The sequence below is a fragment of the Oncorhynchus nerka genome, linkage group LG24 (assembly GCF_034236695.1).
Source record: "Oncorhynchus nerka isolate Pitt River linkage group LG24, Oner_Uvic_2.0, whole genome shotgun sequence".
In the NCBI taxonomy this organism is placed as follows: domain Eukaryota; kingdom Metazoa; phylum Chordata; class Actinopteri; order Salmoniformes; family Salmonidae; genus Oncorhynchus; species Oncorhynchus nerka.
In genome coordinates, this window is record NC_088419.1 from 32,081,096 (window position 1) to 32,098,630 (window position 17,535).

The window sequence follows — 17,535 nt, forward strand, 5'->3', positions numbered from 1 at the left end:
CAGGCTTCCTTTTTTTCCACTCACTGTCGTTTATGTTAGTATTATGGAGTAACTATAATGTTGTTGATCCATCCTCAGTTTTCTCCTATCACAGCCATTCAACTCTGGAACTGTTTTAAAGTCACCATTGGCCTTATGGTGAAATCCTTGAGCGGGTTCATTCCTCTCCGACAACTGAGTTAGGAAGGACGCCTATATCTTTGTAGTGACTTGGTATATTAATACACCATCCAAAGTGTAATTGATAACTTCACCATACTCAAAGGGATATTCAAACCTTCCTGGTCTTTGTGGTTGAATGTGTGTTTGAAATCCACTGCTCAGCCTAGGTACCTTACAGATAATTGTATGTGTGGGGTACAGAGATGCAGTAGTCATTCAAAAATCATGCAAGCACTATTAATGCACACAGAGGGAGTCCATGCAACTTATTATATGACTTGTAAGTACATTTTTACTCCTGAATTTATTTAGACTTGCCATAACAAAGGGGCTGAATACTTATTGACTCAAGACATTTCAGCTTTTCATTGTTTATTCATTTGTAAAAAATTCCACTTTGACAGTATTTTGTCTTGTGTGTAAGCCAGTGACACAACATCTTAATTTAATCCAGGCTGTAACACAACAAAATGTGGAAAAAATAAAGGGGTGTGAAAACATTCTGAAGATAGTGTACTGTATATACAGTATATGCCATTTATATACACACATACACTATAGAGTTTCTTCATCACTTTATATCCACTTTTGAATGCTGGAGTTTTGATGTCCCTTTTCTGTCCTTCTGTGTTCCTCAGCTCCTGCTGGAGAAGTGGCCACCATGCCAGGTATTGTCAGGCCTGGAGGCGTGGGTGAAGGACAAAGAAGCCAGGCTAGAAGATCAGGGACAGGCCACCATCAAGGCCTGCCATGACGCAGATCAGCTCAGACATATAATCCAATACTACCAGGTACATTAACACACACCCACGAACACACACACATACACACACACACATGTATTGAGAATCACAGGACTAGTTCCACATTATTATATATTTTTTTACATGATTGTCATTGCACAATAGAGTAATATGGCTAAATAAATGCTGTTATTTACAAAGTTATCATAGTAAACATGCCTACTATAGTACGTACTATAGTACACTATGGTAAAATGTTTTATGGGACAGTCTATTGCAATGTAGTACACAATTCTATAGTAAGTGCAATTACTGTTTTTCTCAATCGCATACAAGCGTTTTTTATGGAACAATGTTGTCGAACAATGTTGTCGATTTTCAGAGAGTCCACAAGACACAGAACTCTGTGGCCTTTTGCAAAACACTAAATGTTTTTTCAATATGTAGTTCCCTTCTCATAAATACATTTATCAAAACTATTATACCATCAAAATTGCAAATATATTAATCAAAGAACATGACTACCTGCAAAACAAAACCATACATATCTCTTGAGTCTCAGCAGATCAGACATAAAGTTAGTCTGTGTTTAAAAAATCCCAATCGATCGATATATTTTCTTTGCAGTCACTAAATCAGTGTTCCCCAATTTGAGGCCCTCTTGGGATTTTATTTGGCCCCCCCAAGTTTTCTGAGCAAAAAAAATCATAAATCATATTTGTTTATTATTTAAAAGAATTGGGGGGACATAAAAGACTATAAACACACATGCAAACCAGCTCCAAGTGATTTTAATTTTGGAAATTGTTTTAATCAAATATAGTTATTGCGGTCAATTTGCAGTCTACACATAATTTGTAATTATGTTCCGGTCCACTGACCATCAGCTCAAGAAAAAATTGGCCCTCGTCTGAATGTAGTTGAAAATCCCTAAATTATGACTTATGAATTATCAAATTATGAATTATCAAAATTGGAAGTACAATTATCCAGAAGTGCAGAATTATGGATAATTACTATTCTTGCATATTTCACCAAACCATTTCATACACATCAAATCAAATATTATTTGTGATTAAAAAAAAGCACATTGCGTGTAGGATTCATTCATTTATTTTCCTGACACCACACTCCGAGGGCCCTCACCTCCTCCCTGTAGGCCGTCTCGTCGTTGTTGGTAATCAAGCCTACCACTGTTGTGTCGTCCGCAAACATGATGATTGAGTTGGAGGCGTGCGTGGCCACGCAGTCGTGGGTGAACAGGGAGTACAGGAGAGGGCTCAGAACGCACCCTTGTGGGGCCCCAGTGTTGAGGATCAGCGGGGTGGAAATGTTGTTGCCTACCCTCACCACCTGGGGGCGGCCTGTCAGGAAGTCCTGTACCCAATTGCGCAGGGCGGGGTCGAGACCCAGGGTCTCGAGCTTGATGACGAGCTTGGAGGGTACTATGGTGTTGAATGCCGAGCTGTAGTCGATGAACAGCATTCTCACATAGGTATTCCTCTTGTCCAGATGGGTTAGGGCAGTGTGCAGTGTGGTTGAGATTGCATCGTCTGTGGACCTATTTGGGCGGTAAGCAAATTGGAGTGGGTCTAGGGTGTCAGGTAGGGTGGAGGTGATATGGTCCTTGACTAGTCTCTCAAAGCACTTCATGATGACGGAAGTGAGTGCTACGGGGCGGTAGTCGTTTAGCTCAGTTACCTTAGCTTTCTTGGGAACAGGAACAATGGTGGCCCTCTTGAAGCATGTGGGAACAACAGACTGGGATAGGGATTGATTGAATATGTCCGTAAACACACCAGCCAGCTGGTCTGCGCATGCTCTGAGGGCGCGGCTGGGGATGCCGTCTGGGCCTGCAGCCTTGCGAGGGTTGACACGTTTAAATGTTTTCCTCACGTCGGCTGCAGTGAAGGAGAATCCGCATGTTTTAGTTGCGGGCCGTGTCAGTGGCACTGTATTGTCCTCATTGCGGGCAAAAAAGTTATTTAGTCTGCCTGGGAGCAAGACATCCTGGTCCGTGACGGGGCTGGTTTTCTTTTTGTAATCCGTGATTGACTGTAGACCCTGCCACATACCTCTTGTGTCTGAGCCGTTGAATTGAGATTCTACTTTGTCTCTATACTGACGCTTAGCTTGTTTGATTGCCTTGCGGAGGGAATAGTTACACTGTTTGTATTCGGTCATGTTTCCGGTCACCTTGCCCTGATTAAAAGCAGTGGTTCAGGCTTTCAGTTTCACGCGAATGCTGCCATCAATCCACGGTTTCTGGTTTGGGAATGTTTTAATCGTTGCTATGGGAACGACATCTTCAACGCACGTTCTAATGAACTCGCTCACCGAATCAGCGTATTCGTCAATGTTGTTGTCTGACGCAATACGAAACATATCCCAGTCCACGTGATGGAAGCAGTCTTGGTGTGGAATCAGATTGGTCGGACCAGCGTTGAACAGTTGAAAATCTCACAATCCAATTCCATGTATATACAAAGGTTGGTTTGCTCATAGTTTTGTAGACTTTCCATTTTTGCACAGAAACCCAATCCACAATAGAATAAGGAAAGGTGAATACAATGGAGGAACACAAATTAATTTATTGGCCTTAATTCACACAAAAACAAGTCTCTGTAATGGAAGGTCACAATGTTGGAGATGATGACTTAAGAGTCAGTGATTGTATGATTTAGAAACAGTGAACACAATTGCACACATTTATTTTCTGATGAAAATAATGTGTTATATTCTGTGAAAAAAAAAAATTGTTTTCAATGATGACATTTGTATTTAATGTTTTGCAAAAGGTGGTCGAAGATATGCAAGTCAGATACTAAGATGAAGAAAATTATCATATATATTATCATATACTGTGAATGTACAGTATTTGAGCATTTGATCATTTCTGTTCTGCTATAGATACGTTTCAACACAGATCCAACAATTGCTTGTTTGCGATTGAGAAAAACGATTGACCAAAAGGTACTAAAGTGTGTAGTGTATTACAAAATTCTATGGTAAATGCTACACGATTGAGGGATACTGCAGTGCGTATTATAGTATTCTACAGTATACTACAGTTCACTACAGACTGTATAAATCTATAGTACAAGTGCTATAGTATTCTATAGTAAACTGTAGTATTTTTTTATGTGGGGTAGTAGAGTAGAGTAGTATAGATTCCTGTGTGTTAACGCCAGTGTGTGTTGAATCATTTCATTCCTCAGGGGTGCCAGGCAGGCAATGCCAGCGGGCAACTCACCCTGGATTTCCTGTGCCAGTCCGAACCGCAGTCAGTGGCAGCGTCGGATAACTCTGTCAGCTGCTCTGAGGAGCGCACACTCTTTGCCGAGCGATTGGGTGCCCTCAACTTAAGCTGGCTCCTCCTAGAAGGGAAGCTGGGCAGTCAAGTGAGTATGACAGCGAGCCAAATAAAGCCAGGCTCAATATTGTGACAGCCAATCAAATGAAGGCTTTTTACCATCTACACAAGATTAAAAAAACAAGGAATCAGTACTTTACTAAATAAAGGTGGAAAGCTGCCAACTGCAAATTCCAAGAGCAAAAATATACAGTGCCTACGGAAAGTATTCAGACCCCTTGACTTTTTCCACATTTTGTTACCTTACAACCTTATTCTGAAATTGAGTAAATCGTTTTTTTCCTCATCAATCGACACACAATACCCCATAATGACAAAGCCAAAACAGGTTTTTTAATTTAAAAAAATAATTTATTACAAATAAAAAACAGAAATATGACATTTACATAAGTATTCAGACCCTTTACTCAGTACGGGTCGTTATCTTGTTGGAAGGTGAACCTTCGCCACAGTTGAGGTCCTGAGCACTCTGAAGTAAGTTTTCATCAAGGATCTCTCCATACTTCTGCTCCGTTCATCTTTGCCTCGATCCTGACTGGTCTCCCAGTCCCTGCCGCTGAAAAACCCCACAGCATGATGATGCCACCACCATGCTTCTCTGTAGGGATGGTGCCAGGTTTCTTCCAGACGTGATGCTTGGCATTCAGGCCAAAAACTCCAAGCCGCCTGTTATGTGCCTTTTACTGAAGAGTGGCTTCCGTCTGGCCAGAATACCATAAAGTCCTGATTGGTGCAGAGATGGTTGTCCTTCTGGAAGGTTCTCCCATCTCCACAGAGGAACTCTAGAGCTCATCAGAGTGACCATTGGGTTGTTGGTCACCTAACCAAGGCCCTTCTCCCCCGATTGTTCAGTTTGGCCAGGCGGCCAGCTCTAGGAAGAGTCTTGGTGTTTCCAGACTTCTTCCATTTAAGAATGATGGAGGCCACTGTGTTTTTGGAGACCGTCAATCCTGCAGAAATGTTTTCGTACCATTCCCCAGATCTGTGCCTCGACACAATCATGTCTCGGAGCTCTACGGACTATACCTTTGACCTCATGGCTTGGTTTTTGCTCTGACATGCACTGTCAGCTGTGGGACCTTATATAGGGAGGCTCTGTAAAGACAGGTGTGTGCCTTTACAAATCATGTCCATCAATTGAATTTACCACGGGTGGACTAATCAAGTTGTAGATACATATCTAGGATGATCAATGGAAACAGAATGCACCTGAGCACAACTTCGCGTTTCATAGCAGGGTCTGAATACTTATGTAAATAAGGTATTTCTGTTTAAAAAAAATAGATACATTTGAAAAAAAATCTAACATCCTGTCTTCTCTTTGTCATTATGGGCCATTTTAGAATAAGGCTTTAACTTAACAAAATGTGGAAAAAGTCAAGGGGTCTGAATACTTTCCGAAGGCACTGTATATTAAAAAAATGTTGGCCAGGAGTGTCAATTGAAGCAGTTTGCTTTTCTTAGAGTGGCATGTGTCTGGATCGTCGAGAGAAACAAAGGTCCAACGTTGACCATGTAACTCAACCCCTGACAGGGCTGGTATCAATACCATTTCAATTCAGTCGATTCAGGAAGTGACCTGACATTTCCAATTAAAATGTTCCATCATGAGTTTACCGAATTGAAATGGAATTGTCCCCAACCCTCGTGTCTGTATCATACCTATGGTTTGCAGGTGCACCAGGCTGAGGAGCTGTTCCGCATCTGCGCAGAAAGAGAGAAGCGACTGCGACGGGTGCTCAGCTGGGCTGCGGGGCTGAGAGAGAGGCTGAGGGAGTGGCAGAGACCTGTCAGTCAGACTCAGGTGTACAAGGCCCTGCAGGAGTGGGAGGTATGGAGAGTTTTAACAAGCCAGAACAAGGGACATGGATACTACACTGCATGCACTGTATGTAGATGGGGACTTCATTGAGTAAATAGTGTGTGTGTGCGTGCGTGCGTGTTTGCGTGCGTGCGCACGGGTGTGTGTGCGCATGCCTGAGTGTGTGCATTTCTTTATAGAACAGTTGACAAAACGTGACTTCCTCTCTCTGTTCAGGCTGTGGAGGAGAAACTGAAAGACGTGTGTGTGGAGGTCGAGGATCTGGTCCGCGACACCTGGTCTGCAGACACAGTCACCCAGGTCTGCACAGACTTAAACCAACAGGTGACTAACACACACATCGACACAGGCCACAAGTTTACTAGATAACTGTGTTTTTTTGTTAGTCAAATATGGTTTTGTTTGTTAATTAACTATGGTTTAATTTGTTAAACTGAGACTCAGCGATATGACGTTGCCACTTGCAGCACCGCAGATACAGTGCCTACCATTACTATTCAGTGCCCTTGGATTTTTTCACATTTTGTTGGTTTACAAAGTGGGGTTGAAATGGATTTCTTTTGAGATCAGAAAATTATATACATTTCAGTAGTATTGCACTCTGTAAACATGATTTTTGAATGACTGCCCTATCTCTTTATCCCCCACACCCAATTATCTGTATGGTTTATCTGTATGGTCCTTCAGACGAATAGTATATTTCAAGTACAGATTCAACTACAACGACCAGGGAGCTTATCCAATGCCTCGCAAGAAGGGCACTGATTGGTAGATAAAAACGCAGACACTGAAATCCCTTTGAGCATTAGTTATTATTTAGGCTTTGAATGGTGTATCAATACACTCTATCACTACAAATATACATGCGTCCTTCCTAGCTGAGTTTCCGGAGAGGAAGTAACCGCTCAGGGATTTCACAATAAGGCCAATGGTGATTTTAAAACTGTTACTGAGTTTAATGGCTGTGATAGGAGAAAACTGAGGATGAATCAGCAACATTGTAGTTACTTTACAATACTAATCCAAATGACAGAGTGAAAAGGAGGAAACCTGTACATAATAAAAATATTCAAAAAATGCATCCTGTTTGCAACAAGACACTAAAGTAATACTGCAGTAATACTGTGGCAAAGGAATACACTTTCCTGAATACAAAGCCATGATTGGGACAAATCCAACACAACAGATCACTGAGTACCACTCTCCATATGTTCAATCATGGTGGTGGCTGCATCATGGATATGCTTGTCATCGACAAGGACTGGGGAGTTTTTCAGGATAAAAAGAAACGGAATAGAGCTAAGTACATACAAAATCCTAGAGGAAAACCTGGTTCAGTCTGCTTTTCACCGGAGACTAATTCACCTTTCAGCAAGACAATAACCTTAAACATAAGGCCAAATCGACACTGGAGTTGCTTACCAAGAAAACAGTAAATGTTCTGAGTAGCCAAGTTACAGTTTTGACTTAAACCATCTTGAAAACCTATGGTGAGACTTGAAAATGGCTGTCTGGCAATGATCAACAACTAAATTGACGGAGCTTGAAGAATTTTTAAAATAATAATGGGCAAATATTGCACAACCCAGCTGTGCAAAGCTCTTAGAGACTTACCCAACAAGACTCGCAGCTGGGGGGCGCTAGAGAGTGTGCTATGGAGTAGACGTGCTTTGCTAGAGCTCCGCTCCATTTTGAAACAAATTAGTATTCATCTTAACCTCTCACGACCTATAACTTCAAACAAATATGACAAAGGGAAAAGACACCAAAAAAGGGAGCGCTAAACAAGATAATTTGAATGAGATAGACAACGAACCAATTTCAACGTCGCCAACCCACGAAGAGTTAGCTGAAGAGGCTAGTTTCCAAGAGTTCCCCACAGAGCCTACGCAAAGTGACATACTGGCTGCCATAAACTCACTAAGCAAGAAGGTGGACACAAGATTGGCTGATATCTCAAAGAGTATTGGAACTTTGGCCGAAACTGTGAAGGCAACTCAGAGAAGGGTGCATGAGGTTGAGCAGACGACAGTCGATCACGAGGCCAGGCTACAGGACATAGAGAAACAGTGCACAACGTTCAAAAATGACAACAAAACCCTGAAAGCCCGACTGGAAATGCTCGAGTTGCATTCAAGACGCCAGAACATCCGAATATGTGGCATCCAGGAGGACACTGAGAAAGGGAAACCCACTGAATTTGTCTCGGAGCTGATACCGGCCCTGCTGGGGAGTGAACACTTCAAAACGGCCATCCTGATCGACCGGACACACAGATCTCAGGCATCGAAGCCGGCCAAGGGCGGGCCACCAAGGCCATTCATTGTACGGCTGCACTATCCCCAGACCAGGGATCTCATCCTCAAGCTGGCTAGTCAAAAGTTCCCCCTTAACTTCAACGGAGCCAGGGTGTCTTTCTACCCAGATCTTACCTTGGAGGTGAGGAACAAACGGAAAGAGTATGATGAGGTACGCAACAAATGCAGGGCGGCCAACATCCGATATGGATTCCTCTTCCCAGCCCGGTTTAAGGTGACAGTCGAAGGATCTGTTCTTGACAAGCAAATTCCCTGGCTGAGGATACAGAACGGCTGTGTCAGCCGGCTAAATGACCAAATACAGGCCAGGAATGTGTTTGGATTTCCGGCCTATGTCTTTTCGATTAGAAGATCAGAATTTGGGACTTATGATTGGTGAGATGTTGTGGCTAATATATCATTGTTTGGTACATCATGTTTTAGCGCCACTCACCCCCTAACGTGAGAGTTAAGTGTTATTTAATATTAGCGTATATGCGAAGCATCTATAGACGACGAGTTAGTTCAAGCTGTATGTCTAGACACCCTAAGGTTTGTGTGTTAGCCAAGGAGTGCTTCGTTTGGGGAAGTCACTCAGTAAAGGGACGGGAGGGGGGATGGGGTATGTGTTTTATGTTCACGCGTATTATTAGTACAGGTGGTATGACAAGCTCCCGCACGGCGGGATGTTTTTCTTCTGAGTTTTGTATGACAGCAACAATTTGCTCTAAAATAAGAAATGCCACATAGTGACAGAGCACAGAGTAGACCAGGTGGAATAAAGATAGTCAGCTGGAACTGTAATGGCTTTGGGCATGTGGTGAAACGAGCTAAGGTTTTTTCTCATCTTAAATCACTGGGTGCTGACATAGTGCTTCTTCAAGAAACTCATATTAAACACTCCGCTCAGGCCAAGCTACGAGTCGGCTGGATCGGTCAGATATACCAGTCTAACTTTGATGCAAAAGCGAGAGGGGTAGCAATCCTGATAAGGAAAAACATTCCGTTTGTTTACTCATCCTCGATTTCAGATCCTAATGGTCGGTATATTATTGTGGCTGGTACACTGAATTCGAAACCAGTAACCTTGGTCAATTTATATGGACCCAACTTCGATCATCCATTTATTTTTTCAAAGGGTATTTAAGGACATACCAAATATCTCGGATAAAGTGTTATTGTTGGAGGGGACTTTAACTGTACGTTAGATCCTCTTTTAGATAAACAGCTATCAAGGTCACTTCAACAATCCATTGCCAGTGTCTGTCTAAATACATTGATGACAAACCTTAACATTGTCGATATTTGGAGACTGACGCACCCAACAGACAGGGATTACTCTTTCTTTTCATCAGTTCATAAATCATATTCCAGAATTGACTATTTTTTTGTTGGACTCCAAACTAATTTCAGCAGCTGAGTCGGTTACCTATCACCCTATTCTAATTACGGACCACTCTCCTGTGTCCATGGTGCTGAAACTCGACAATATGTCGACAGGTCGGCGACCGTGGCGCTTAGACGCATACCTGCTGAAAGATGAGGCTTTTTGTCAGTATTTGAAGGAGCAGATTGACTTTTTCCTCGGAACTAACAACACAGGGGGATGTTGACGACTCCACCCTTTGGGAATCTCTAAAGGCTGTGATTAGAGGTTACATTATTTCTTATACATCAGAGAGGAGGAAACGCGCCAATACTAGGCTGAGAGAAATTGAAAGAGAGTTAGGGGAACAGGAGAACGTTTTTAGGACGAATTCCTCGTATACAGTCCTTGAGAAGATCAAAGTTAAAATATGAATACAATACCATCCTTTCGAAACGGGTGGGCTCTTTACTTGCTAGAACGCAACAAAGTTATTTTGAACTGGGTGACAAACCACATAAATTATTAGGAAGACTGCTAAGGCATGTACAGGCATCTAGAGCTATTCACAAAATAAAAGACAAGAAGGGTAAAATAGTAACAGATCCGCAGGATATTAATAAATGCTTTGCGCAGTTTTACTCAGAGCTATACCAATCAAAATGCGATGCTACTGATCTACAAACTATGGAACGCTTTCTCGCTGAATGTGAACTTCCTAAACTAGACAGGGGGGCAGCTTCTGCACTCGATGCAGGGATAACTTTAGAGGAAATTAACACAGCGATAGCACAATTTCCAAACAGCAAGGCCCCTGGGCCCGATGGATATGTAATAGAATTATATAAGAAGTACTACGCCAGTCTATCTCCACTTATGTTGCGAATGTTTAAACAATCCAAAGAAAATGCCAAACTCCTGCAAACACTGTATGAGGCTACAATAGCACTGATCTTGAAAAAAGATAGAGATTCCATGGAGATGTCGTCTTATCGCCCCGTGTCGTTACTCCCCATAGAAAACAAGGTGTTGACAAAGATATTGGCAAACCGATTGAAAACATACATTTCCGACATCATACACCCTGACCAGACAGGTTTTATCCCGGGCCGACATATACACTACAATTTGAGACGCCTTTTCAACGTAATGTATCATGATCATAAGGTTGAGGCAGTGGTAATAGCTCGTGATGCAGAGAAGGCGTTTGATCGGATTGAGTGGAAGTATATGATGTCGGTTCTGGAGCACTTCGGGTTCGGAAAGGAATTTATTAATTGGATAAGAATTATTTATGCACACCCAATGGCGTCCGTGGTAACCAATCAAGAAATGTCGCAGTCATTCCGCTTGTTCAAGGGGTGCCGACAGGGGTGCCCTATTTCGCCTGCTCTCTTCGCTATAGCCATGGACCCCTTGCTACTCTCATTCGGGCATGTGCCGATATAGCTTCTGTTAAAATAAAGGACACACAGCACAAAATTTCCCTATATGCAGACGATGTTCTTTTGTTTTTGTCCAAGCCTTCTATTCCACCCTTACTTAACTTGATAAACACATTTGGCTCATCTCGGGATACAAGATAAACTGGCAAAAAAGTGAGTTGATGCCAATATCACAGCCTGTGGATATGCAATTTCTGCAATCTACCCCGTTTAGAACCGTGATGGACAAGTTCACAAGCCTTGGCATTGTAGTGACAAGAGACCTTGATCAGCTATTGAAAGCGAATTGGGACATGAAAATATATCAGCTTAAACAAAATATAGATTTTTGGAAAACTCTGCCTATCTCCTTGGTTGGTCGTATAAACGCTATTAAACTGATTGTCCTACCCAGGTTTCTTTACCTCTTCCAATGTCTACCCAATTTCATACCACAAAGCTATTTTAAGAAACTGGATTCAATAGTAACTCCATTTTTATGGGATAACAAGGCAGCCAGAATTTCAAAGAAGCATTTATGCAAGTACAAAATAGAGGGGGGCTTTGGCCTTCCTCACTTTAAACTGTATTATTGGGCTGCTAATCTGAACATTGTGTCTTTCTGGAGGGAAAGTTTACCTGCGATGAGACAGAAGGATATGCCTGCATGGCTTTTGACTGAGCAGGCCTCCTGTCAACGTTCCTCACTCCCTGCACTTGTTAATAGCCCATCATATGTGAAAAAATCCACTTATGACTCTAACCCAGTCATTTGTCATACGCTTAGGATCTGGAAACAGATTAGGTATTCTCTTAATATACCCACTGTATACATTGACAGCCCGATTTGCCTGAATCATGCTTTCCACCCCGCATTGGATGATGTGGTGTTTTCACAGTGGAGGGAGAAGGGGCTCACAACAATTGGTAATCTATAAATAGATGGTCAGTTAGCTTCATTTCAACAATTACAGGGAAAGTTCAACATGCCAACAACACATTTTTTCAGATACCTCCAAAACAGGAATTCCGTAAGGACACATATCCCACAGTATGGCATGAAGCCAAATAGTCCTACATTAGATAGCTTGATCCTTGTCAAACCCCATTCAAAAGGGTCGGTCTCTAGAATGTATGATGTGCTACAGGCCCACATAGAGGTATCCACAGACACCATTAAAAGGGCTTGGGAACAAGAACTTGGATCAGAAATCTCAGATGAGGACTGGGTAGAAGCTCTCAGGAATATAAACCACAGTTCAGTGAATGCCAGACACAAACGTGTACAGTTTAAGGTGATACACAGGTTACATTACTCAAAAGTAAAACTGCATAAAATATTCCCGGACACCTCACCACTGTGTGAGAGGTGCAAGCAGGATGAGGGGACGTTGACCCACTTATTCTGGACATGTCCTAAGTTACATGTTTACTGGGCTCTCATTTTTGATTACTTATCTAGAGCCTTTGATAGAGTTCTAGCCCCAGACCCATTGACCGCTCTGTTTGGTACAGTTGATGGGAATAACCACGAAGGGAAAGCTGTCTCTCTTTGTACTCTATTAGCCAAAAGGCTCATATTGCAATTTTGGAAACTGGAGACTGTACCCACCTTTGAAATGTGGTTATGGGATTTAGGGAATGTAATACATATGGAAAAGATTCGATACAATACCTCCAATAGAAGTCCAATGTTTTACAAAATATGGCAGCCGATACTGGATAAATGGTCTAGTCCCGCTTCATAACTGGGTTGAGGATCTGCTGCTACTCTGTGCTGTACTCCACTCAATATCTATTTTTGGCTTAACTACACTGCTTGTAATGACTATATGATGTCTTCTTATACATGTACCACCTAATAGGATTTTGTTTTATTTTGTGTATGTGTGAGTTAAGTTTTGTTTTGTCCTCTAAATTGGCCATCCCATTCAACAGTACAATGAATGTCATTGTTAGTATTGCTGTCTTTTTTATTCGATTTTTTATTGTAAAATAATAAACATATTATTTTTTAAAAAGACTCGCAGCTGTAATTGCTGCCAAAAGTGTTTCTAACATGTATTGACTCAAAGGGGGGGTGAATACTTATCTGATCATGATCAAAATAAAAAAACTTTTTCTCCATTTGAATCCCCACTTTGTAACACAATAAAATGTGAAGAAATCCAAGAGGGGTGAATACTAATGATAGGCCCTGTATTCAGCATGATGAGCATGATGCAAGTCTTTGCTCTCACACAGTCAGACAGACTATTTCCGCATCTGCACCGGTGCACTTCACGCTGCTGCAAAGTGATAGCTATGGGGTCAAAACAGAGGAGAAGTTTAGCCTCATACTTCAATGCTCTTAGTTGTTGTGGAAATCGACTCAATATTGCTGTTTACTTCATGCATGATTCTATCTTTACTCATGGTTTTATTTGTTATATGTGCCCATATAAAAAAACTAGGGGGAAAAAATAAAATGGTATTTTCATGCTGGGTTGAAAGAGAAGCCTGCAAACACTTGAGTCCTCCAGGACCCCATTGCTGCCGCATTTCCACTGCTCTGGCATGTGTCATACAATATGATATATAAGGGTTTTACACACTACTGAGCTAAACTGAGTCGAGCAAAACCAAGCTGTACTCAGCAGACCTTGCTACACATCTACCATAGTTTCTGGAACCATACAGAAAAAGTCATTGTGAAAATTAAATATCCAAGCCAACACAGCTTGTTTTGGGTCAGCATGAAAGTGTGAAAAGGGCATTATCAGTATTTTCTCCCAACCCTACAGGTTGGGAGCCTGAGGCCTGATCTCCAGCGGGTTCTGGTTCAGTGGGGCCAGTTTGAGAAGGAGCTGGGTGATGTTTCATTCTACACCACTAAGCTGCGCTGTGGTCTGGAACACAGCAGTGCTCCCTTCCTCTCCTACCACCAGGTCAAAAGGCATGTGGAGCAGCTACAGGTGAGTGTGATGAAGTTGTCAACCATATAAGAAGAGACATATCAAGGGGCGGTTCCCATAGAAGTGCCTGAGCACGCTATCTTAGCATGTCATGACCGCCAAGCTAGCTATGTTATCCACATTTAGTGCACACAGTTAACGTTTGAGACAGAGAGGAAGGGACCACTGATACAGTGCCCGACAATGTATATATGTATATAACAATAAGAAACACTTGCTTTTGTTTTCCATTGAGAAATCAAACATGGGTTTCAAATACTTAACTCGATTCAAGTACTTTATCTGTGCATGTTTGAGCTTGCCCAGCTTAATTAAAAACAGAAAAACCCCAAAACTGCAAACCCCGCCCATGTGTCATTCTGTCACTTTCCCAGCTATTTGTTGAAGACATATTCAGCTACTTAAGAAACTGACTCAAAGCTAGCTAATGTATTGCGATTCAGAGAAAACCTACCAGCAAGGGACAAGTTTGTCATTGGCAACCAGCTAGTTAAAATCCTGCCCTAGTCTGCTAAACAGCCGATACAAGAAGTGCTCGTCAGTTCCGGCTCTCTGTTTTGAAACCTCTCTGTCTCAAACGTTAACCACTGATACAGTGCCCGATATTTTACAATCCACTGTAATGGTAGATGAATATGAATTAAAAGATGATTGAAAGAGATACCACAACTCTAACCTTGAGCTACTGTAGACAACCCAAAATTGTGGGTATAGGACATGTGACATAAACACATTGTGTGCCAGATGTATTGGAAAGCCTATATCTTCCTAACATGTAAAGCTACCAAACCTAAATCTCCCATATACAGCGTGCCTCAATACTGTAGGAGATTTTGTCATGAAATGCTGTTTGGTTTGATGAGTTGGAAAGGGAGTGTTTGTTTACACTATGACGTTTCTCTGTCCACAGTGCCTCCAGGAGGAGGCTGGGATGGGGGCGGAGATGTGGACTGCTCTGGACCAGTCGTACGCAGGCTTGTCGGACACTATCAGTCCTGGAGCGGCCCAACTCCTTATTGAGAGACTTGAGGAGGAGAGAACACAGTCAGTACCACCGCTAACTGGACCTTTAAAGGGGCAATCAGCAGTTGAAACAATAACAAAGCGTCATCCCTGCTCCTGTTCCAGTAAAAAGCTAAGGGATAAGGCTGGAGAAATGTGACCAGACTCAAATTCATAGACAGAGCTATAGATGCAAGGACTGACCATCCATAATATCAAAATTATAGTTTTAACCATGTTTTGTTCACATTTATTTTGTTTACAAACATTGGAATAAAACAAACTTAGATTTGGGGTTCTGATGGGGTACAACAGTTTAACTAAGCTCATAAGGCATTTACAAGTTATATTCGTCAATAATCAATACATTCAAAAATGGATGTAGAAAATGCAGATTGTCCTTTTAAGGTGGACTTAGCAATTTGACATAATCAAACAGCAGGGTGGTGTTTAGTAAGCACGAAATGGAAGAAAATATATTTAACAATGTATATATGTATATAACAATAAGAAACACTTGCTTTTGTTTTCCATTGAGAAATCAAACATGGGTTTCAAATACTTAACTCGATTCAAGTACTTTATCTGTGCATGTTTGAGCTTGCCCAGCTTAATTAAAAACAGAAAAACCCCAAAACTGCAAACCCCGCCCATCTGGCACTCCAAGCAGACTCAAACAACGCTCCAAGTACTTGACTCGATTTTTCAAGTATTTCCAACCAAGGTCTGACAGAAAACTGCCAAGACTGCCACTTTAATAGGGAAATTAATGTTTTTTTTTGTTGAACTGTGGTAAACACAGGCTTAGGATATCTTATACGTATTGTTCTATGAGATCATCTGCATCAGCTAACAACACTTTTTTGTGAATTTTGAAACATTTTTGTAATCAAAACAAATAAGTATTTTGTTCAAGCTGGTAAGCCGAAAGCTAACTAGCTTTTTGGTGGACTCGTGTAGAGTAGACTAGTTTGTGTGGTCGGCATAGACTAGTGACTTGAAACATTTTGCGACTAATGTTGTAGTTCCATTTCTCTCACAGTTAGCAACTGACTTATTTTAAGCACATGAAGGCTTCATAATTCATAAAGCATGTCATATTGCTTTGTAAATGGCTAGTGAAAAACTTTAAAACAAGATGCCTCAGTTTATTAAAAAAAATATTGGCGGGCAGCCCACTTTGTTGTTGTTTGAAACGCAGATTGCCCCTTTATTATGTTTTAAACACTGTCGCCCCCTGTCAGGTGGAAGGCGCTAGTGCAGGAGGTGGATGAGGAGCTGCTGAGAACTGGGGATCTGCTGTCGTTCTGGGGGGAGTACAACCGTCTGTACGAACAATGCTCCGTCCGCCTGCAACACCACCAGGAACAGTGGGGGGCGCTGCTCAGTTTCCTGTCAACACCATGCCACTCCACACAGGACCTGGTCGATGCCATCAAGGTGAGTACCACTGTCACTCGGGTTGGGGTTAATTCTAATTGAAGTTTACTGAGTGTACAGTGTATTAGAAACACCTGCTCTTTCCATGACAAAGACTGACCAGGTGAATCCAGGTGAAAGCTATGATCCCTTATTGATCCACTTCAGTCAGTGTAGATGAAGGGGAGGAGACGGGTTAAAGAAGGATTTTTAAGCCTTGAGGCAATTGAGACATGGATTATGCATGTGTTCCATTCAGAGGGTCAGTGATCAAGACAAAATATTTAAGTACCTTTGAGCGGGGTATGGTAGTAGGTGCCAGGCTCACCGGTTTGAGTGTGTCAAGAACTGTAACGCTGCTGGGTTTTTCACGCTCAACAGTTTCGTGTGTGAATCAAGAATGGTCCACCACCCAAATGACATCCAGCCAACTTGACACAATTGTAGGAAGCACTGGAGTCAACATGGGCCAGCATCCCTGTGGAACGCTTTCGACACCTTGTAGAGTCCATGCCACGACAAATTGAGGCTGTTCTGAGGGCAAAAGCGGGTTCAACTCAATGTTAGGGAGGTGTTCGTAATGTTTTGTACACTTAGTGTGTATATAGCTTCTTCTTTTCAGTTTATTGAGTTGAGTTTTATTTCAGTATACATGGCAGCTGAATTGAGTATACATCAAGAAAAAAAACGTGTGTGCGCTAATCTAGAAAGTTCAGAAGTCCGATGTTATTCAGTTCAAGCACTTTGGATGGTGAGTGGAGTAGAGAAAATATTTATGGTCAGGAGGAGGCAGCATCTCAGTCACAGCCAGGGAGTCAGAAACAGACAGGTCCGTAGCCTCATCAATGCCAACTCCAACGTCCTCTCCGTGCTTTGGGTTTCGTAGATCATTTTCTATTCCTCCAGCACTACCATTTGTGCAGCACCCACTTGGGTGATGCCACTGCTGCCACACATTTGGTAACAGTCAGAG

General features: G+C 42.0%; 1 protein-coding gene across 1 annotated transcript in view; it reads left to right on the forward strand.

Annotated features, from left to right (window-relative positions):
• The window catches only part of LOC115107488 (nesprin-2-like), a 217,424-nt gene that overhangs the window by 131,085 nt on the left and 68,804 nt on the right, over positions 1-17,535 (forward strand). Inside the window, exons 78-84 of the mRNA XM_065008488.1 lie at positions 801-953; positions 4,124-4,306; positions 5,954-6,109; positions 6,317-6,424; positions 13,971-14,141; positions 15,052-15,185; positions 16,388-16,583. Of these exons, the coding sequence (XP_064864560.1) occupies positions 801-953; positions 4,124-4,306; positions 5,954-6,109; positions 6,317-6,424; positions 13,971-14,141; positions 15,052-15,185; positions 16,388-16,583 (1,101 nt within the window). The remainder of the gene's footprint in view (positions 1-800; positions 954-4,123; positions 4,307-5,953; positions 6,110-6,316; positions 6,425-13,970; positions 14,142-15,051; positions 15,186-16,387; positions 16,584-17,535) is intronic.